Source organism: Anneissia japonica, unplaced genomic scaffold (assembly GCF_011630105.1).
Source record: "Anneissia japonica isolate Jap-2015-1 unplaced genomic scaffold, ASM1163010v1 scaffold7766_len575116_cov191, whole genome shotgun sequence".
Lineage (NCBI taxonomy): Eukaryota > Metazoa > Echinodermata > Crinoidea > Comatulida > Comatulidae > Anneissia > Anneissia japonica.
In genome coordinates, this window is record NW_022694700.1 from 166,291 (window position 1) to 189,541 (window position 23,251).

At 34.9% G+C, this 23,251-nt stretch overlaps 1 protein-coding gene and 1 long non-coding RNA gene across 5 annotated transcripts in view; both read left to right on the top strand.

Moving 5' to 3' along the window:
- The window catches only part of LOC117101163 (ATP-binding cassette sub-family A member 2-like), an 86,967-nt gene extending 68,675 nt beyond the window's left edge, over window positions 1–18,292 (top strand). For 2 of the 4 annotated variants that reach the window (XM_033241046.1, XM_033241045.1), the window contains exons 27-45: window positions 913–1,500; window positions 2,287–2,313; window positions 5,812–5,998; window positions 7,458–7,563; window positions 8,754–8,929; window positions 9,489–9,666; window positions 9,954–10,069; window positions 10,978–11,125; window positions 11,556–11,679; window positions 12,411–12,543; window positions 12,847–12,967; window positions 13,436–13,507; window positions 13,659–13,765; window positions 14,207–14,348; window positions 14,537–14,671; window positions 15,033–15,136; window positions 15,655–15,853; window positions 17,086–17,223; window positions 18,068–18,292. In XM_033241046.1, the coding sequence (XP_033096937.1) occupies window positions 913–1,500; window positions 2,287–2,313; window positions 5,812–5,998; window positions 7,458–7,563; window positions 8,754–8,929; window positions 9,489–9,666; window positions 9,954–10,069; window positions 10,978–11,125; window positions 11,556–11,679; window positions 12,411–12,543; window positions 12,847–12,967; window positions 13,436–13,507; window positions 13,659–13,765; window positions 14,207–14,348; window positions 14,537–14,671; window positions 15,033–15,136; window positions 15,655–15,853; window positions 17,086–17,223; window positions 18,068–18,268 (3,002 nt within the window). In that variant the 3' untranslated portion in view covers window positions 18,269–18,292. The remainder of the gene's footprint in view (window positions 1–912; window positions 1,501–2,286; window positions 2,314–5,811; window positions 5,999–7,457; window positions 7,564–8,753; window positions 8,930–9,488; window positions 9,667–9,953; window positions 10,070–10,977; window positions 11,126–11,555; window positions 11,680–12,410; window positions 12,544–12,846; window positions 12,968–13,435; window positions 13,508–13,658; window positions 13,766–14,206; window positions 14,349–14,536; window positions 14,672–15,032; window positions 15,137–15,654; window positions 15,854–17,085; window positions 17,224–18,067) is intronic. The other 2 variants (XM_033241047.1, XM_033241048.1) reach the window with 2 other exon arrangements.
- A 1,042-nt stretch (window positions 18,293–19,334) lies between these two features.
- LOC117101165 lies at window positions 19,335–21,548 on the top strand. Its single transcript, XR_004444244.1, has 2 exons — window positions 19,335–19,520; window positions 20,576–21,548. It is a non-coding gene; the product is annotated as an uncharacterized LOC117101165 (long non-coding RNA).
- The last annotated feature ends 1,703 nt before the right edge of the window (window positions 21,549–23,251 follow it).

Sequence of the window (23,251 nt, forward strand, 5' to 3'; positions counted from 1 at the left end):
CATTTTGTTGCAATTTCTGTATGAACTATTTAAACTATTGGACAAACTTAAATTGCTGAATTGTAGAATAAGATGTTTCTTTTGACTACGATGGCCAATGAGTCAGAAGAACGTTGTTGGCATACCTCTGTAGTCTAGGGCTTGGTTCATGTTCACGCGACGAGGCTATGAAAACACGTTCAAGTTTTTCATCTGTTTATTTCACTCCATTTCAGATCTAATGGGTCAAAAGTCTGACATTTATTAAAGAAATATTTACCAAGGCTTTTCAATGAGTTACATTATGATAAAATTTACAGATAAAGAAGTTTATGGAGTTTAAATACTGTCAAAATTTACTTGAGTGTAGGCTTATTACTGTATTAAAAAACTGCCACAGCGGTTTGTTTTGATATTATACTCACTATAACAGCTTTGGTTTGGTCACTAATTCTGTCTATTGTAATTAGTAGCAATATTAATAATACTAATTAAGAGATATGGAGATCAAAATATGGTTAGGTGAGATCTACGAGATCCGTGTCTCGCATGACAGTCAACCATTCAATCAAATTTCACACTATTTAATAATATTTTTATTTTTGACCTCTGTTGTCAGTGTAGTATGATCTACAGTATTTTATTTCTTCATTACCCTGATGGACGGATCAGTGGCTTTAATGGCACATAGTTCTCAATTAGGACCCAGTGTTCTGCATGGCCATGTTTTTATTGGTCAAACTATTTTACTGTTTTGATGCATCAACTCTCAGGTAATTGACCTTCGGACTCTGTGTTGCTATAGTAAATCTTCTGTATGTTTATTATTGGCTGAACTAAATGTTTTTGATTTAGTTCAGCCAATAATAAATCTATGTTTATTATTGGCTGAACTAAATCAGAAAACATTAACAGTATTTTCTTTACTTTCAGAAGTGGAGAGCGGTGAAGGTTTGGACATCAGCACTACTTACGTGACCGGATTTTTTCTGTACACAAGTCAATTCTATGCACTTTTTGTCAAACGTCTTCATCACATCAAACGCAACCGCAAAGGACTATTCTCCCAACTATTGCTTCCAGTCTTCTTTATCTGTGTTGCTATGACGGTGGCACTTGCTGCCCCTCTGATGGGTGATCTCCCGCCTCTTATACTCACCCCTTCTCAATACCACCCTTTAACAAACCCAAGAGGGAATTTCATTCCTCATACGAACGAAGCACTGAACCCACGCCAACATGCTAAAATATATCACTCAATATATGGCGATGCAACGCCTGAACAACTTACTGAAACCTTGAAGATGCCTAGCGGTGTGGGTGCGACATGTGTCGTGAAGACACCATTCAACAGTACTCTTGATGTGCAGTTAAAAGAGTTGAATTACTCGTCCAGTATTAAACTCACGGATAAGTACTACGATTCAATGTGTAGACAGTCTTTCAAGAAAGGTCACATGCTAAAAAACTACGTCCCAGAACCACCAAAACCAGTGACCAAGTATTCGCCCATAGCACCTGGTAAGACTTCTTTGTGTTGATAAGCTTTATTCAAGACTGTCTATGCTATTGCTCTTTTTCCATAGGACTGTCATCCTTTATGAGACTTAAGGTAGGCATAACACAATACATTACAAGCTGTTATGTTTATTTTGAGTCATTCTTGGTTATCATGCATTTTTTTGTTGATCCCATTGTCTGAAGTTTCTCTAAACACATCTTGTTATAGATTTATACTGTAGATTTGAGAATAATCTTATATGAGTGTATAGCATGAACATGGCTTGAACCAATCCACCAGGCCAATGAATGCTTCTGGCCGTCACAGTCACATGCATGATATCACTTTTATATTTAGAATAGTATCAATATAGTGAACTAAATTGTTTAAAAACAGCAATATCAAATTGAAAGCCTTCTAAATGCTTTTATGGTGAAATTTTGGATATTAATTTCAGGCCAAACTCTCACAAAAAATTTGAAGTCAAAACATTTTCTTAAAAAAAAAAAAAAAAATAACATCAAAGTTAGAAACAATAATAATTTAACCAGTACTTTTTGCAGCTGTGATAATTTTTCCCACTAGAATTTGTAAAATTATGTCTGCTGACCTAGTCATAAAAATAATGATTCGTGTCTTCAGGGCAGCAGACCAATTTTGGATAAATACAACCAAATAACCAACAGTACAATCACTTTTATCAATGTGTATTGCTGGAGTTAAACATCATCCCATTTTTTTTTACTGAAATGGTGTTATCCTTTCTTTTTGTCTCATCTTCGTTTCGTTTATACTAATTACTTTAGAACAATGGAACGAGAATGGTACATCCAGTAAGTACAAATGTTAAGATTCTCTTTTCAGAGTAAAACATAGTAAAGTGTTAATTTGCAGCAGTCATGCCTCATCTTTATAATTCTTCTAACATTTCGAATAAAAGCCTGATGTACAAGCATGTTGTTAGATACAAACAAACAGAATCTTCTTTTAAGTTGATATATGACAGCAAATGTGAGATGTAATGTGAATATTTGAGAGCTTTCGTTATCTTGTTTGACAACCACCCCCACCGAGAAAAGTGCATATATTTGTATATGATGTCACCAGTTTTCTCACACTCAAAACCCAAGATTTAGCTGCTGGATCCTGGGCAATAAATCGAGAAAAAGAAACTGATTGTATTTGCAACATTTCAATGGGATTTGGTTTTACTCTATATTAAATGATTTTAATACTACCTTGAGAAAATCATAGTTAACATGTTGACTGCCAGACCTTTATTTAAGGTTCCTTCCCGTATGCCTAAACAAGTTTACATGTAAAAAACATACTTTTTTGAAATTTTATCTAGTCACATATCATCAAAATTATGTGTCTAATAAATTGGTGGGAAAATATTAGGGGGCGAGTATACTTGTCGACGGCACTGTGATAGAACGTTTTATTGACTATGCCAAGTGCGAGTTATCTCGTCCGCTTTTTGCGTGGGTGTGTATATGTTCAAAGGGCGCCCCCACTTGTGCTGCTCAAATGTACTACCAGCAACATAACACAACAGACATACGTCATATGTACGTTATCGTCTAGGTGTATATTCCCCGAACTACCAGCCGTCCAGTTTGTTGTTCTACAATGTACACTATAACAAAAAAGTTATAAACGCTAGAATTTTAGCGTTAACTCGATTTTGACGAGTATACTCGTCCCTGGCGCCCTTGGCAACACCCTGTGTGCAAGTACACAGTCACTGGCAGCCAACATGTTAATACTAATTGCAATTCACACTTTCACATAATCAATGTATTTTGTCCTAGACCAGGCCCTAGCCATACTGTACCTTTACATCAGCCATTGTAACACCACGGCCCATGCGTGTGCCATTGCAGTAGGCTGTGCTACCACCAAGAGTTCGATTCAGGAGGAACAGAAAATAGGATAGTCAAAGCTTTTTTTTTTTTTTTTTTTTTTAATGAGAACTGAAATGGGAACTAGAAGTTTTCTCAGTGAATTGGTTCTTTGAACAAGATAACAAAAGCTCTCTAATAAATAATCACTTTTTTTTTAATGCAAGGTATGATGTAAAAGTTTTTTTTTTCTACATGGCTTAGGTTTTATGGAAGAATGGTTGATTTTGTTTTCATATTCTTCTTATTCTACTCTTTATTTTTTTCAAGTGTTTTGAGCATTTCGTTAAAATGGAAATGAGCACTATACAACTCATATTTTTATTATTTGTTGTTCACTTTATGTATCTACATAACAACTATATATATGTCCATTGCTTTTACAATAGATGGCATAGAAAATGGCTTTTAATTTGAAATTTAAAAAGACTGATTTGAATGCAGTTATGCTAGCATGTGCATATAGATTACATTTTCATTTTGATATTCTTGACAATTATTAGGGAATATGTTTTGCCAGACAGTTTTTATTTTCTCTTGCCTCTTTATCTCGGTTTTAGAAATTGTTTATTTTCTGGTAATGGTAATTGTATTGTTAATGCATAGAAGCACAAATTACTGCAAGATTTTTTTCAATGTCATTGTCTGCCTAAATGCCCTGTCAATGTAGCGAATAAAGCTATGTGTGTCTCCGACATTTTTGGTAATTTGTTTGTACGTTCTCGTAAGTTGCAATTTGTTCATGATATGATTTACATATGTTATATTAGCTTGAGTTACGCTGAGGTTGATTTTAAATTTTGGATACGTTTTGAGTGCGTAACAAATTACGCTAATATATGTTGAGTATACGCTGTTTGAACGTTTTGCATGTTGGATGTATTCTTCTTGTCTTTTGTTAATCCAGATACATCCAACCCATCTGGAACTTTGCCAGGCGAATGCACAATGTATACATAGTTTAACACATTCATTGGCGGTTTGTAGTAGTATGCAGAGGTGGGGTTGATTTTTAATATTTGAGTGTATCTGTGACAGGGCCTTACCTGCCAATTTGCTAATAATAAAAACATCCCTTTATTGTAATTTGTAACTTTTAATTGTATGTTAAGGATGGAAAATGCAAATTGTGATCATGTTGGATGGATTTTAATTTTCAAAATAATAGAAAGAAGCTAAATAATTCAGCTATTGTTTAACATCAGTAGAGCTGCTATCGTCAAGTTATGCTATGAAAGGCTTCTTTTGTTATGCAACAATATACTGAGTGATATTGTGTAATAGTGAGCCCTTACAACTCAATTGTGAGTGATATTATGCTACATTGAGTTACAGTAATTTTCTTTATGAGCTCTCTTGCGCTGAAAGGTCCACTGATTAATTTCAGATAGGAAAGTGTAATACATACTCCAAGTATTGAAATACATGCCATTGTGTTGGGATTCAATATTTCGACATTTATTATGTCATCATCAGGACATGACATGATGATGACATAATTAATGTCGAAATGAAAATTGAATCCCAACACGTTAGCGTGTTTTTCAATGCTTGGAGTATGTATTATACTTTCTCTTGTGCCATTTTTCAAAGTAACAAACCCTTTTGTGTTTCCTACTAACCTATGATTAGATGTTTATGTGTCAGATGTAGAGACTAAAAATATGCAAGATAGTAAAATCAAATTCAAATACAATCCCTACTTGATTAATTTTAGTCCATGTCTTTCCTTGCCCCACTGCTAACCCTTTCTTGGTGTAGATATATTCAATATGCACCTGACATCATTCTAAATAATAACAGTAAAATAGGCACAACTAATTCATTTTTTTGTTTTTCACCAGAGGTAAACTTGTAGGTAGAGATGTTTACTATTTTGGGCTTGGTCTCCAGGACTTTGTGTTGTCAAGGTTATTTAATAATTCCATGTGATGTGTTACAAAGATTCCTGTTACACTCCTGGTCGCTGTTTGATAAAATCCTCAATGTTAATATTTTTTATTTGTATAATTAATTTTTAAATATTAATTGTCATACTATTGCATGGTTTTCATTCTGTTTATGGACCTAAAGTTACATAATATAATATACCCTTAATTTGTATTTTTATCATAATGTTTTTTATCTGTTCTGTTTCACAATTAAAAACATGGTAATTCTAGTCATGTGGTAATTCAGACTGTACAAATCTACACATCATCTCATCTGAGGTGCCAGATGAAATCAGCCTGGTTTCTAATAAAAATGTATTATATATCATTAATTAATTTCCTGTTCTAAAAAAAAAACCTTACAACAGCCTCACATGTTTAGTGTTTTATAGTAAGTAGGGAGATTAATATTTATAAAATATTCTTCAATCTGTTTATTATTACCCTGTGTTTATTCCATGTTCTGGTTTGATATGATGTGACCTTTAACCCATAGGAGGTGCTGTGCGAGAGATTACATGTAGGTGCTCTGATGATAACACTGGATTCTCTTGTCCGGTTGAAGTAGGTAGCCCTTACCCTGAAGTCATGAAAGTGATCACAAGTGATCGTATGTTGAACGTTGACAGGCGGAATATCACACGGTACATACTCTACACTACAGACAAATATAGGTTGCACAGGTAAGCAGAAAATGTTGTAGGTATCATCTTTGTTAAGGGCTTTGGGCTATACTGCCGTGATTTGGAAAAAGGCATTAACTCCACTTTTTTTTGGTTCTAGGGCATCCTATAGATGTAATCTATCATGTGAATTGATCATATACCCCAAAAAAATGTCCAGAAATATGAAATAAACATAATATTTATGCATTATCTCCAGTACAAAAGGCTAATGACAAATGCGTTTTGCTCAGTATCTCAAAAACTTGGATTTTGGAGATAACTGCCTTTTTCCAAATCATGGCAATATTCCTGTCATAAGGTGAAATATAAAAGCAAAATATTACCACCTCTATTAAGTGGACACCTTTTGGACTGAAAAAAGTGCCCACTTTAATAGGGGTTTGCTATAGTGTTATAAGATACATTTCCCTCACTTCATGGCCAAAAAAGTGTCCCTGTAATAGGGGTGTCCCCTTAATAGGGATGTCCCAAAGGAGGGGGTTCTACTGTGTAATTATCATTGTATATATTATCTGGGGGAAAAGAGTACTTTGTAACCATAAATCAAGGAATTACTATGTAATAATTACCACTGGTTTGTACAATAGTTTTACTCCTAAGATACCCAAAAACGCTTGTATAAACACTGTCCAACCAATAATGCAATACAAGTTTTAGTAGTATAGGCTAGTGCTTTAATGAGCCTAAATGTGATCAACATACAAGCACCACACTATTTGGAAAACAGTAAATAAAAAATACTTACCCAATCCATTCGTAATCAGTTTCATTAAAGTGAAGATTACAATTCAAGGATGAATTCTGACAATGAATTTACTCATTAACTCCTCTATTTTGTATGAATAGAATGCCATCTATAATTGGCTATGAACTACAATTTATCGCAAGGTTAAACTGTATATCAATGAATATCATATATACATTAACTTTGAAGAGTACAACATAGGGTTGAAGGTTGTATTTAGACTAATTGTGTGCCTATAAGCCTAGGTCTTGCTAATAGCCATGATAACCACCCAAGGTAACAGCCTACATGATATTGTTATATTAGTAGTTGGCCTAAATACATCCATATTAAGTCTACAGATGTTACATAGATTACAACATTGCTACCACTGGAAAGCTGTTGCATTTCTGATCTTCAGGTTTCAAGTTAAAGGTTTTGGATTCAATGTCGAATTTATGAAATCTGTAGGGCTTTCTTCATAAAGGCTTATACGAATGGATGTCTTGTTTTGGAGTAGGAAATCGAGTTATTCCTCCTCATTACCGCCTGATTATAAATCGATGGGAAATCAACCGAGAGAAACAAAACAAAAAGTAGAGAGCTCTATTTTTGAAAATGACTACCGTTACAGTTTGTGTAATGTTTATATACATTGAGAATTAAAAAATTGCACTTATAAAAAACTATACCCTATTCACATAGGTTTTACATTTCTCTTTTTTGTGATAGATATGGTGCATTTTCTGTTGGTAATGTTCGTGAATACGTGCCAAAGATGTATCAGGATATGTCAGCACCAGAGTACCGTAAGATTGCCGTCAGAAATGCAGCTATGGTAAGCAAGCAGCTAGCAATTGGTACCTGGTTTTTACATATGTGGCAAAGACAAGCCAAACCAGTCACTCGTCGGAAAAATCAATTTTTAGTTATTAATATTAAAATTTAACAGTAAAATGGGAGCTATAAAATGGTAAAAGAATCATTTAAATCCGACACTTCGTTATGAAGTTACATAAGTTTAAACATACTGCTGTTTAAAGAACAATATTTGAGAAATCAGCCTTCAAAGTTTACGATTTCAGGCATTAATTAGGCAGAAACCATCACCAAATCGTTAAAAATTGTTGTTTTAACATTGAAAATGAGGAAAATAAGAGCATAGCATGATGTATAGATATATAAAGGTTAGTTTAGTGCAATAAAATAGATTTCCCAAATTTTGAAATTCCAGCATGTTTTGGCCATTATCTCCAAAACCTTATTTGCGACGAGTGAGTGGTTTGGCTTGTCTTTGCCACATATGCTAACTTCATTGTTGTGACATCAGAGTCAGTAATACTATTTTTAATAATATTTTAATCCCCTGACACGACAGTTGAGAGTCTGATTCCATTCCGTACTTATGGTTTTAAAGACTTTGGGTTGTGTAATTTTTAAGCAGAAACCATAAGCCCACAAAAATAAATGTTTCACTATAGAATAATTAGCTCACTCGTGTATGGCTTATTATATGTAATTGGTTTTCTTTTGTGCTTTTCTTGGTTCCATAATTTCTACGTACATAAATCAAATTTCTTGTGGTGGAGCATCATGAGCGTTTTCTTTTAAACAAATACCGACACTATATATGTATTTTTAATATTGTATTATTACATATTTCTAGGCATCCAGGCCTCTGTTGTCAACTCATTGTTTTTCAAGCTCTTAATTAATGCTGTCAATGCTACTGTAGCTTAGAGTTTTTATTTATAGACCTAGGATCTCTATTGGTGAGGTCTAAGCACATATTGCTAGGCCTCCAAGCTTATCATGCTGTCAGATTTTGTGTGCAATTATTTTTTATAATAATAATGAAATAATTATATGATATTAATCAGTCAATCAATCAATCAGTCAATAATTGTAGAAAAATAGATAATGTATAATATATATCTGTTTCCCAACCTGTTAACCATTCCTTTTACTTAATGTTGATTTTGTTTTCACCCTCTCTATTATTTATTATTATTTTCATTTTATCCACAGGCCTTCCATAACCACAAAGGTTTCCATAGCATGCCAACATATATCAACGTAATTAACAACCTTATACTGCGTGCAAACCTTGATCCTGATATTCATGGCAACCCGGCAGGATATGGCATCACCGCCATCAACCATCCGATGAACAAAACCAGCTACAATATTGAGAATGACTACATGTAAGCACAACCAAACGGCGAGTATCTACAGAGATGCATGGGTGGACCATGTCCTTCACCCAGAAAGCTCTCTCCCCCTGTGTCCCCTTACTGGAAATTTTCAAAGTAGTTAATAATCACCTCATATCACTTTATCTTACCAACTCCCACCCTCCTTGCTTAATCATGGAGCCCTCCCATTTCACCTGGTCTCCCCCATCATCAGCCCCCTTTCAATACTCCTAGAGACGCAAGCAATCAGCATAGCTTTTTTGATTTGCTTTAATATCAATCGATTTTAAATAATTTTAAAAAATGTGCTCCCAGCAGTATCTGTCTACTGAGAACTAAAGTTCAAGTTTTGGTGAATTACTGCACAGTCTTTCATTATCCATAACTTCTTTACCAGCCAATTTAAAAATAAGATACACTTTATCGAATTAATTAAAACATATTAACATGAAATTATTGGTTCAATGTAAAGAATATATTTACGTGCATCATTTTTTTTGGTTTAATAAATATTCTTCAGTTTGATATAGGTTTCTTATTCATGAATATTTGCTCTTGTTTTTGGCAGTGTTCAAGAGGGTACGAATATGGTCATCTCAATCTTCATCATTGTCGCAATGTCATTTGTACCCGCCAGTTTTGTTGTGTTCCTCGTTGCTGAGCGGTCTTCCAAGGCTAAACATCTGCAGTTCATTAGTAGTGTAAACCCAGCTGTCTACTGGTTGTGCAATTTCTTGTGGGATATGGTTAGTATAGAGCATTATGTATAACACTGCAGTTGTTAACATAAACGCCGGACACTTTGACATAATTTGAGACATGTACATATATATATATATATACTTGTATATAGAAAGTTCAATATGCTTTTCTGTCTTTCATTGACAGATATCAAATTCTATTTTTAGTGTCCATATCTCACTACCTATTTCCTCCATGCACCATTTCCTCAGTTCCAACAATTCATTTGTTTTTTTTTCTTCCATCTAATGTCCACATTCTCCTACAATCCATTTTCAACTCTAAATTTCAGATGAACTACATGGTACCAGCAAGTTGTTGTATCCTCATTTTAAAGCTTTTCAACATTCCAGCATACGCATCACCCACAAACCTGCCAGCTGTTATCATTCTCTTCCTTTTATATGGGTGAGTCAATTGGCAGTCATTATATATAAGCTCCTACTCATTCCTGCATATTCATTAAACATGAATTATGATATCCAGAGGTCACGGATTGTACTAGGGGTGCATTATGGAGAGTAATGTGCGACTGGAAATGGTCTGCCAGTTGGTTGTTACCATGCGCCGGTGATGTTGGAGTACAGCAAGATGAAACTATTTATGTAATGCATACATTGTCGGGTAATAAAAGGGTTATTGTACATTTAAAGTTCTCCCTCCATGCATAAGTGTAAGCTAAATTACGGTGATTAATTAGCGAAGGTATGGAAACAATTATTTCGAAGTTCCCTCTTTCCAAGAGGCGATGCAAATGCTTTGTGAAAACTAGTACACCGCGGTACTCATTTTCACAAAGGAATACACGCAGCTGGTTAGCTAACAATGTGAAGAGCCATTTGCATTAGAGCTTTGGTATTGTAGGCGGTTGTGAGGGTTCCAATAGAATATTGGTTAAAATGATGTAAGATTCCCTTAAGTTTTAATACAGAAAATAAAAAAATGTCCTTTTTTATTTTGATTGCATCACCCTAGATACAGGCCTGTTTCTATCCCATGTGATCTTCCTGGATGCAGCCAGTGTTAAGGCTCAAACTGGCATATCTAGGAGTCTTGAAATGGGGGTGCTGATTGGTGGCACAATGGTAAAGTGGGGGAGGGGGTTTGATGATCAGTTCGAGGGGCGCTAAATTACAAAATATGGTGATTTTAAGGATTTTAACTACTTGACCGTGATTTTTACACAGCAAACAAGCCAGAATCAGTCAAGATAACAAATTAATGTATGAGGGCAGGCTATGCAGCTAATGAGCTGAGCTTTGATGGTTACATTTTGCAATTTTCTTCTAATGCAATTTACATTTTCTTATTGTCAGGTATTCCATTACACCTATGATGTATCCTGCATCATTTTACTTCAATGAATCCAGTGCTGCATACGTCTTCCTTATCATCATCAATCTTTTCACCGGTATCACCACGGTTATAGCTAGCTTCATGCTGGAGCTCTTCAACTATGATGAGGTATATGTTATGGTGTATTTATTAACTATAGAAACGGGTGACGCTAGGATTTGCATGACGGGGTGGGGGAGGGTCTGAGGTCTCCGACAGTGGAGCCGGAGCCCCGATGAGGGGGAAGGTTTCCCCGACAAGAGCAAGTGGGCATGTTCGAGCATTGCGAAACAGGTCCAGGGTGGCGAAGCCCCCGAAAATTTTGACAATTTAGGGGTTTCAAAGGTTTATTTAATCGATTTTAGAGTCTACTAATATGTAGAAAATAAATGCCCTAATGGAAAGAGCAAGAGAAAAAAATGTATTAATGTTTAATAGTGGAGATGAATGAATTAAACAAGTAATCAAGTGTCATCCTAGAGGGTTTTTTATTTTCTCATTGGATGTTGAAAAGATGGCAAAAACTAAGCATTGATTTTATTTTAATTTTTATTTGTAGGAGCTGAAAGAAGTTTATGAATTTTTACACAAGGCTTTCTTAATGTTCCCCAACTATTGCCTTGGCAAGGGCCTCATGGATTTGGCCTATAATGAGTTTTGGAATGAATTTTACTATAAAATAGGTAAGGTTTTTGCCTTTGTTCTTAATAAGTTACTTGATTATCATAGGGCATTTTTCTGCTGAATACTGCCAAAAACGTGCTTTTTAACATGGTTAAATCTGTTCGGAACGCGTTTCTAATGAAAAGTGCAACTAATAAAAACACTGTAATGTGAGCATTGGTAGGGGGGCGGAGCCTATAATGATGATCACCTACGGAAATGGACGTTTACCTTGCTTCTTGTGAGCTACAGCGCATGCTGTGAAAGAATTAAATTCCACGCCCATGAAGTATGGAAAAATTATATAAGCCTAAAGCATGTCATCCTGTTAGTTACATTTTTTTTCTTCTTCCTGAAATTCCTGCGAACAAACAAAAAAGTCAATTTGGAAATACCAACGGGTCATGCCTAACACGGTATTGCATTACAGCTGAAAGGTGTACTACAAAGCACATGTTTTCTGAATGCCAACCCTATAACGAATCCGTGTTAAAACACACATTTTAGAATGCATTCCTAACCATGTTTTTGTTTTTTGGCCCGTTCCTGCTGGGAAAAAAACATGTTTTTTTAATAACTGTTTAAAAACACATGTTTTTTTGCTCAGCAGAAACAGGCCCATATTTTAAGTAATCTTTACCCTTCAGAGATGGTTTTTGTCAAATAATATTTGATAGTATGGACATATTTTTACATTTTTTTTTACTAGACTGTAAATAACAAAAATCTTGCGTATTATTTTTGTTACCAGGTGAAGAAGATAAAGCTAAAATGCCATTTGAATGGGATGTGATGACACGAATGTATGTCATTATGGGTATAGAAGGCCTAGCAGCATTTATATTCACTATTTTATTAGAGTACAAGTTCTTCATCAGACCAATGTAAGTCAAATTCAGTAACATCAACATTATAATCACAAATATCTTCCATATGATCTTGTTCTTCTTCCCACCACATCCACAATATTAATAACTATGCATTCAAAAATCATCCTAATATGTCTTATTTATCATTCAGAATCTCTGTTACATTCATAATATATTTGTATTTATCCTAACTGTACATCTATTATTATAACAGTCACACAAAATCTATCATAACTAACATGTAAAAGTCACTTAAATTTTAATCATAAACCACATGCTAATTCTAATTTTGATTGCTTAAATTTCAATGACTCACAGAAGAAGACTTGGAAGGAAGCGTGATCTAGGAGAAGAAGATGAAGATGTCGCAGATGAACGCCGTCGCGTTTTGAGCGGAGAGGCAAACGATGACATTCTACGCATTGAAAATCTTACCAAAGTATGTGGATATTTAATATTTATACTTTCTGAATGGTAGGATTTTTCATACTATATCTTTAATCAACAGTGTCTATTAGCCAGTATCTAGTGGTGTATCTACGATTTTTTTAAATGGAAGGGGGGGGGGGGTTGTGGGCTGGGCTGGGCTGCAAGCTTTTTTTGCGCAACCTACATCTATGATTCAAGCTTTAGTATATGAAATAAATTCATGAAGCTTCTCCTAAGCTGCTGACAGAAAAAAATCCCTTAGGCCCCCATTTTTTAGCTGTCTCTTAAAACAGTACCCACAATGCTTATGTCTAATGAGCATTATATTTCAGACTTAATAAACAGTACCCAGGATGCTTCTGTTTGTTAAGTCTGAAATGTAATGCTTAACAGACAATACAATACATTTTATAAATGTTTGTTTATTTAATTAATAATAATAAAATGTTCAAAATAGCATTTTGTTTTCATTTAACAGGTTTTCAAATCGAGATACTTTAGTAAGCATTATGCTGTGGATAGGTTGTGTCTTGGAGTTCCCCAAGGAGAGGTAAGTGCTAGATAAAACTAATCCTAGGTCTACTTTGACAAGCAATACTGCATGAAGCCCATCATAGTATTAGATGTTATTGTTACAATAAAGCATGTTGCAGCTTCAATGCTATTAATGCATGTACTGTTTTTTTGTTTTATTCCCAAAGTGCTTTGGACTACTTGGTGTTAATGGTGCTGGAAAGACGACAACATTTAAAATGTTGACAGGCGACCAAGCGATATCCAAGGGTGATGCGTTCCTGAACGGAATCAGGTGAGTCTGCAGACATGCTTTATGAACGATGCATGCTTTGGGTATTAATACTAATGTACAAGACGTTAATTCGTGTTATAGTTGTGGTGTCATCATTGCTTTTTATCGCATTTACATGACATTCAATAACTGAAATAAATCATACAAAAAAAACAACTGTATAAACACACAAAGCTAACCTGTCAATTCTACACCAATAATCCCTGGAATGCTTACAGTATATTAAAATATTTATTCCATTAAAATATAAAAAATCATAGATTTCAATTCAATTTCTTTCATTGCTGCAAATGCTATGTAAGGCCAATATATCTGCACAAACACAATGAAACACAAAAAATAAAATACAATGGAAACTATGCATCATAGGGTAGGGACGTCACTCCAACATATTCGAATGACCCGCATACCCCATTCTAATTTTTGTTTAATAATATACAGTATATTGAAGAATCGGCTTGCTGTCTATCGCTGTATTGGTTACTGTCCACAATTAGATGCTCTCTTTGATGAGCTAACAGCAAGAGAACATTTACACTTGTATGCTCGACTGAAAGGCATTCCAAAGAAAGATGAAAATAAGGTGAAGTTAAATAAAAATTTATTTATTATGTAATTTTGAATTCAGATGTTTTGAAATTTGATTGATAGAATTTAATTATAAATATATATTTTCTTTTATCTATTTTACTAAATCTAAATAAATCTATTCCCATAAATATTTTTTTTTATGTTTTTATAAGAAATTAATTAATATTATTGTTTTATTAGTTGGTGGACTGGGCACTCAGAAAACTAGCTCTTGTGCAATATTCTAACAGGCCTGCCGGCACCTACAGTGGAGGAAATAAACGCAAACTGTCCACTGCTATAGCCCTTATAGGGCGCCCTCAAGTTATCTTCATGGTTTGTAATCATTTGATGTATATATTGAATACTAATATTAATAAAACATTAAATAATAACTATAATAATTTATGTGCTGTATGTTTGAAAAGGGTACTGATTTCATAAAATGTTTAATATTCACAGTTCTACATCATGTAATTATGTATTGCTGTAAAGTGTTTTGATTTTTAAAAATTTAAACACCAAATGTCGTGCTCAGAACCACATTATTCATCACCTCATAATTTTGTTCTACTTAACCACATATGTGCCCCATTCTAAAAAAATCATATATTTATATTTAAGATTGATTAACCTCCAATGTATTGTTTCTTATCTCCTTATTATGTGATCCTGTTTTTTTGTTGTTGTTGTGCAGGATGAGCCAACGACTGGTATGGACCCTCATTCAAGACGATTTTTATGGGATTTAATACTCAGTATGATTAAAGAAGGAAGATCTGTTGTACTCACTTCACATAGGTAGGTTTTAATTTATTCTCTGTAGTGGAATCATAATTTAGAATCAGGGGAGCATAGAGTTGTTCCAAATTAAAATATGAAACACATTTGTGATAAATGTTTGCCAATAGAATTTGAAATATTCAATATGAGCTGGGCACGTTTAACCAAAGTTATAGAAAATGCTTAATATCATTATATATTAGAGAAAGGTATCAGGTAAAGGTATAGAGAAGCAATTATCGCATAACTTGCACATTCATTGTGCCGTATTGCATAGAGTATGGTGAGTGATTATCATGGCTTTCAAAAATGAGAGACTTGATCCTTTCAAAACAACAGCGTCTGAAGTGAACTAGTACACCGTCGTAAGATGTACTTGTTCTTTAAACTGTAAAAGAGCCAGATTTTATAACTGGTCTCCAGTCTTCAGCCAAGAAGACTTGGCTCTACCCAACAACTGATTTATGATATACAGTACAGTACTGTAATATTTATATTTTGTCTTTTTTTGTAATTTCTTCTTTTTTGTTTCAAAGTATGGAGGAGTGTGAGGCACTTTGTGGCCGCCTTGCAATCCTTGTAAACGGACGTTTCAAATGTTTAGGCAGTATACAGCACCTCAAGAACAAATTTGGTGGCGGATATACTGTCAGCATCCGTGTCAAAGGTCCCCAGCCAAACACTGCTCCAGTTAAGCAGTTTTTCCTTAATGAATTCTCTGATGCAGAACTCAAGGTATGTATTTGTGAATCATAATTTTAGTCTTACTTGGTTCGCAAATTGGAGAAGCCATTTCCGAGTGATCTGTTAAATTAAATAGCAAATTTGCTTTTTTAACACATGTAACTTTATTTTCTACGCATGTTAATACCCATCGCAGGCTGATTTCCTAGAGATATTGATCAGTAAAAACCTACAAATATATTATGAATTTGTGGAAGATAGTTTTACTTCTGGGAGACATTTGCTTGTTGGCGGTAGTGTGGAATGCTGTCTAGATTTCCAGGAGACCAGATATTTTTAACCGACAGAGGGTCTGACATGTTTAAGTGGGGGGGGGGGGAGTCAAACCGAGTCAAACCGAGGGGGCAACTAGAGCCTTGGTCTGAGTCCTGGAATAAAAAATGCCTTTGTAGGGTTGAGAGGTTTTATGGCTTTAACTGTTGTCCAAATTGTGCTTTTCGACCACAACATGAGGGAATGGCAGACAAAATAACATCATTTGGATAGGCAAATTATAATTTTTAAATTTTTGATCTGACAAACTTATTGTGGCGTCAAATGGCAGGGGTCCAGGGCTGTCAAATGGGGGGAGGGGGGAAATGCTCTCCCCGTCCCCCTGCTTGCGCCACCACTGCTTGGAACCCCTGGTCTTATTTGCAGTACTGTAAGTAACAGTTTTATGGGCGGTGCTTATCTCTCCCTGAGAATTTACATTGTTGTTTGAAGTAAATAAACATAATTTTTGCTGGGTAAGCATTTTGTAGTTGCTTGTCTGAAGTAGCATGCATGCTTTATTGCACATCTGCTGGGATTTACCATAAGACAAAATGCCATCTGGACATGCCTATTGTTGTGCTGTGTGTATAATTATTCTGTGTTATTATAAATATTTTGCTACTAATTGTCAAATTGTTATTATTGGTATTTATAATTACTTTTATGTATTGTAATATTATAATATTTCTGATATTAAGATTTCTTCAGCTTTTTTAACTACCATTATTGTCATACTTGGGGTGTGTGAGGAATTGTATTAAAACACGTACAATCCTACCAAGGGATGTATTTTTCAAATATTTTATTACTCTGTATACTTTACAGTTAGTTTTTTATTCGCTGCAAACGAGCCATGTCTGTCAATGATTAAATAGGTTATGTAATACTGTATTATAATGGCTTTTTAAAAAATTATTATTAACCAAAAATGTAAGAAAAATTAAGGATGTTTTTTTTTTCTGCCTTAGGATGAGCATCATAACATGTTACAATACGGCATCATGCTCAGCAATACCTCGCTCAGTGAATTATTCTCGCGCCTCGAGAGCATGAAAGGGGTATTGCAAATAGAAGATTACTCTGTTAGTCAGACTACTCTTGATAATGTAAGTAATTCGGCATAAGTGTTTTCTCATGACTACATTTAATATTTAACAATAGTATTTTTGGTATAAAAAAAATAAAAATATTAGTAATAATTGTTCAATCATTTGTGACTTTTTTCAAAATATTAACTTGCAATGTTGTTATATTAATTTATAATAGTGATAATGCTTATGATAATACCTGACAGTAGTTTACAAAACTGTTTTAATCATCATTACCATCATCATAATAATTCTTGTAATATTAGTAATTTTATAATATTATGATATTATAATTACTAATTAGCACAGCTGATGGTCGAAGGCACCAGTTTATATATTTATATTTTGCTCCAGACAACAACTGTTGGTCTACTAAGCTTACAAATAAAATTTGGTGCTGGATTCATTTAAAAAAGAAAATTTTACGGATGCTTGAAAATAATACTTGTTAACTATGAGGCAAGGACTGCCTTTGGCAGAATACTGATGATGATTATGAACTACATACCAAATTTAATTGGAGTTTGTGGATTTTCTATTATTGTATCAATGTCAACACATTACTAAACAATAATAATGACATGTTGTTCATTGTTATCAGCATTCACATTTTCACATGTATTTACGTTTTAAAGTAGTATTCTTTTTTCCTTTGACACAGCCCGACACAATGTGTTGATGCTTTTGATCAGTGTTAGTTAAGCAGGGACGTGATTGGTCCGTGTCGGGGACAGTTGTGACATTAAATATTTCAACATGTTAAATATTCCCACGACGACCTAAAGACGCTCCCTGATGATAAATCATGCCAAGCTGTGTCATACAACACTGTATTAGTCCGCCTTTGTATTTTTTTTTGCAGGTGTTCATAAATTTTGCTAAAGAACAGATGGGACAACTTGATGATTTTGTGGATTCAAGTAAAGAACTGAATGTGGACTCTAGCTTACAATTGCAGAATCTCATGAGAGCCAGTAGTAATGGAACCCTTGATCTGGAGGATGATGATGACGAACCTCTTCTCCAGATGTTTGGTCAAAATGAAGAAGAGATAGTATGTTAGGCTTATGTTATCAATTTCACTCTGTAATTTAAATGATGAGCCTATTCTAGGCAAAGAATAAACGACAGTGTCCAAAAAGAGTAGAGCAGGGTAGTTGTTGGGACCAAAGAGTATGGATTTATTTTTGTGTGTAAAAACCCGGATAACCCATGAAAAGTCTGTGGAAGACGTATTTCCAGTGGGGTCCTTCTGGTGGAGCTAGCTCGGCCCCTCCCCTAGTTTCAGCCTAGAGTTTCTACATAATTTTTTTAAAATATTGTGATGACCAAGGATAAATAAAAGTAGCCTAAGTTAGGCCTATGTATACCATTCATAACATTATTACATTATAAAGAAAATAAAATTCCACTTACTTATATAATTCTGTAAATTTTTGAAGTAGAATTACCACTGTCTCTTATACACATCTAGATGTGTATAAGAGACAGGTGTTTAAATTATTCAAATACGTTTAGAAATAAGAGAGATATGATTAAATGTTGCATAATACTACAAGTCTAGGAAAAATACAACAATGAAAAAAGGCTTTCAAAGTTAGCGAAGCATACGATTCCCAAGTAAAGGTCGATCAAAAATCATGAAATTTTCTTGCTTCCAATGATTTTTTTGCAATGAAAATTCGGTATGTTGTATTAAAATCAATACTTTTAGAAGCTGTTTTGATTGAAAACAGAATTTCGACCATATATGAGGTGTCTATGTATTTTGCCTCATAACTCAAATATACGCCGTGCGACTTTACTCTCATTTCGTGGTGGCAGGTCTCATTTACTAAACAATAATAATGACATGTTGTTATTGTTATCAGCATTCACATTTTCGCATGTATTTACGTTTTAAAGTAGTATTCTTTTTTCCTTTGACACAGCCCGACACAATGTGTTGATGCTTTTGATCAGTGTTAGTTAAGCAGGGACGTGATTGGTCCATGTCGGGGACATTAAATATTTCAACATGTTAAATATTCTCACGACGACCTAAAGATGCTCCCTGATGATAAATCACGCCAAGCTGTGTCATACAACACTGTATTAGTCCGCCTTTGTATCTTTTTTTGCAGGTGTTCATAAATTTTGCTAAAGAACAGATGGGACAACTTGATGATTTTGTGGATTCAAGTAAAGAACTGAATGTGGACTCTAGCTTACAATTGCAGAATCTCATGAGAGCCAGTAGTAATGGAACCCTTGATCTGGAGGATGATGATGACGAACCTCTTCTCCAGATGTTTGGTCAAAATGAAGAAGAGATAGTATGTTAGGCTTATGTTATCAATTTCACTCTGTAATTTAAATGATGAGCCTATTCTAGGCAAAGAATAAACGACAGTGTCCAAAAAGAGTAGAGCAGGGTAGTTGTTGGGACCAAAGAGTATGGATTTATTTTTGTGTGTAAAAACCCGGATAACCCATGAAAAGTCTGTGGAAGACGTATTTCCAGTGGGGTCCTCCTGGTGGTGATTGGTTAGTACACTGGGAGACAATTCCCTACTCTTTTTTGAAGAGTATTTTGCATTATTTAACGTGCCCATGGGCCATAATGCACACAGGACCAACGGATTAAACGTCTCATTCGAAAGGAGAGAGCATCGATGGCCATTGAACCAAGGACCAAGAGATCTCCACGGTTCAGCGCACACTCAATGGTTACCACCAGTTTAGTCGACTGAGCTGACCTTCAATAGACTAGAATAGAAAGAGGTCTGATTCCACTGATTTTGCAAGCATCCAATAAAACGAAAACAAAATACCACCATGAGTGTAGGGGGGGGGGCGCCCTATTAAAATTCAATTAAAGTTCAAAATTTGAGCATGTGTTTGATGTGTTTTGACTTGCATTTTTTGTTATGGCGCCCTCTAGTTGATTTGATTTGAGTCATTTGATTTCAATTCATTTAGCAATCAGAGTAAAATACGTAAACAATAGATAAGGTAAAAGCAAAATACAATTGAAAACTAAGGAAGAAATACCCACAAAAAAAAGGTTTAAAAAAACATTTCCATTGGAATCTTGCAAGTGAACCATTCGTGGTAGTACATTTTGAAATAGGATTTTTGGTAGTCTGACTCTTTTGCTATTCTATGCTCTTTGCTGGCACCAATAATAACAGGTTCCACATTCTAGGGAGTTTATGCAGCAAGCAGATATAGCGCTCTTGGTAGTAACCAAAGAGAACACAATCACTGCGTCATAAGCAGTGTTTAAATTGAGTGGTAAACGGGTGGTCAAACTTTGTAAATAAAGATTACATCGATTAAGAATGATGTATAAGCTTAATTTTAACAAATACATTGTTTTTCCCCCCAGACTCCACGTTTAACTTTCAACCTCGAGGAATGAATCATAAATAAGCGATGTTTGCAGATGCTTGATGAAAGTTCACTCACCTAAGAGATTGCCTCAGTATGGGTAGACCATCCTTAATCCAGTAGTACCGTTCAGTCTTTAGTGTGGTGCTCAGCAATGCATTGATAACCTGAGTAGAGTTGGCACAGCTAAACCATGAGAACGGAGGCAAGCCAAAAAGTACTTCCAGATGTTGAAGAGAGGGTGCGATTGTTGCATGTATCATTCCAGTCCATGTTTAATGTCTTTAACATAGTAGTTTAATTGAAGTAGACTATAAATAACGTGTATCATTTAGGTTGATGGCCTTCTTTCAAGCACATTTAATTATTGTTGTCCTATAGTTTGTGCACATAAGATTAATGTGTAATGAAGAAATGCAACTAAAAAATTTACATTTTGAAAATAATTATCTCACAATCAATAGTAAACCAATCCTCACAACCACGATTAAAAACTTTTGGACAGGTTCACCATTTACTAATTGATTTTGATGATTGTACTACTAATCAGGGGCGGATCCAGAGATGTCCAAACGGGGGTGGAGGGCGTGAAAGTTGGGCTGACGAGACAACACCATCCTAGGGGGTCCAAGGGAATGCCCCTCAAAATTTTTGTGTTCTAGGTGCCCGAAAATAACATTTGAGGCGTTCTGGGCTACCATTTTTTTCTTTTTCTTTCTTTTTTTTCTTTTTTTTTCTTTTTTTAACCTGCGAAAAAGGGGGGAGGGCCGGGGCCAGGCAACCACCCCTCCTCCCCCCTAAATCCGCCCCAGATAATATTTTTAATTGCCATCAACACTAAGCAATAAAATGTTTTTTATGAATGTTTCGGTGGAAAGCAATGTCTTCCTGTGAGATTGTGCTACTAGCTACAGACACGTGTCCGTAATTGTAATTGTACGATGGTTAATTAAAATAATGCAAATATGTTAGAAGATGTCAATGTTAGAAAATGATGTTTGCACTCTTTAATTTATATAATTTAACTATTTAATTTTTGGCATTCACTGTAAAAAGCTATAATTTATGTCTGTATATTTCGTTTCACAGTGTTGTGCATTAGCACAAAGCAGCGTTGGCGCCAGAAATTTGTTGACAAGGGGTCCGAGCCAAGGGGTGAAGAAGCCTCAGTTGACAGCCCGGAATAAAAACTCCTTTTTAGGGGTCACTGGGAGAGTTTTTATGGCTTAGTATGGTTTAAAATGCTTTTAAACCACAATATTAGGGATTGGCAATCAAAATAACATTATTTGGATAGGCAAATTATTATTATTTTTTATTTTGATACGACGACCTACTCCTGCATCGAACGGAGGGGAAAATTCCCCCTTCTCCTGCTAGCGCCACCACTGGTACAAACTGTGCACTGACATTATGATTTTCTATGTACCAGATATGGTACAATCATGATTTTCATCAGGGGTTAGAGTGTCCCGCACTCCTCAGAGCAAGAAAAATTCACCTGGAAACCATTTCCTGCAAATTCAAGGTGTTTGCATGTTTTGGTATTGTATTGTTGATATCCAAGTCGAAGTAAACTGACTGTGGGTATCACCACATGCAGAAAAAAACTATTATTTATGTGTGTTAGGGAAGCTGATTAAACCAGTTCCCCCAGAAGTGGTTTCTTCCAGCTTGTGACACCTGTCATTATGATATAACATAACATGTTGCAATATACAATGTATATTGCAGTGAGGTTCACTGTGTGTGCTCAGGGTTTTACTAATAATAATAATAATAATAATGTCATTTTGTTAGGCACACGTATCCATCCCTAGTAGGGGTGCTCGCGGTGCCGTTTTCCACCTGCCGACTGTACATGTAGCCATTTTTCGCATTATTATGTTAATTAATTAATTTTAATTATTTATTTAATCTTAATGTATGTTTATTTGTGTCGGACCAGACATGGATGGGAAAGATAGGCAAAATAAGATGCAAGTACTGTATACTTTTAAGTAATATGCTAGGTTTATACTTGTATTGTGGAAAACTGCTAATTTTTTGTATTGGTATATAGGCCTATATATTTTTCGTTGGAAAATAATCAAAAAGTAGTACCACGAACAGGCGTGTCCTTTAAAAGACGAGTTTCGAGCGAACTCTATTCGATTTCTAATAGGGCGCCCCCTATCTAGTGGTAGTACATTTTCACGTTTTATTGTGTGCATACAAAATGAGGCAGTCGGATCTTTTGCAATTCTATACTCTTTGATATCATCAACTAAAGCCATGTCTTTATTAATTATATTGATTTTTGATCACTTTCACCAAAAACAACAAGTGCAAACAAGCAGCGTAACAGGCAAAATGTACAACATTTAATCGATTAACCTTGCCAGGCTGTTTTTTCAAGCAGAAAAGTCCAATGTGAGGTAGTGCCCATACAATATTGCGAATAGAATGACCAATCACCTGATTGTGAAAAATGCTACTATCTGGTGTTTGGCCAAGTGTCAACAGTATAATAGTATAATTTGACAAAGTTAAAGTAAACCCTAATCTTGTTTATCAAAATTAATACAAGGTAAACACAGCTTTAGGTTCATGCTTAATTTATATAACTTCCCACCAGATATCAGATGTGAGATTTTTCTGTTTTAGACCTTTTTATTGCAGAAACAATAGTTTC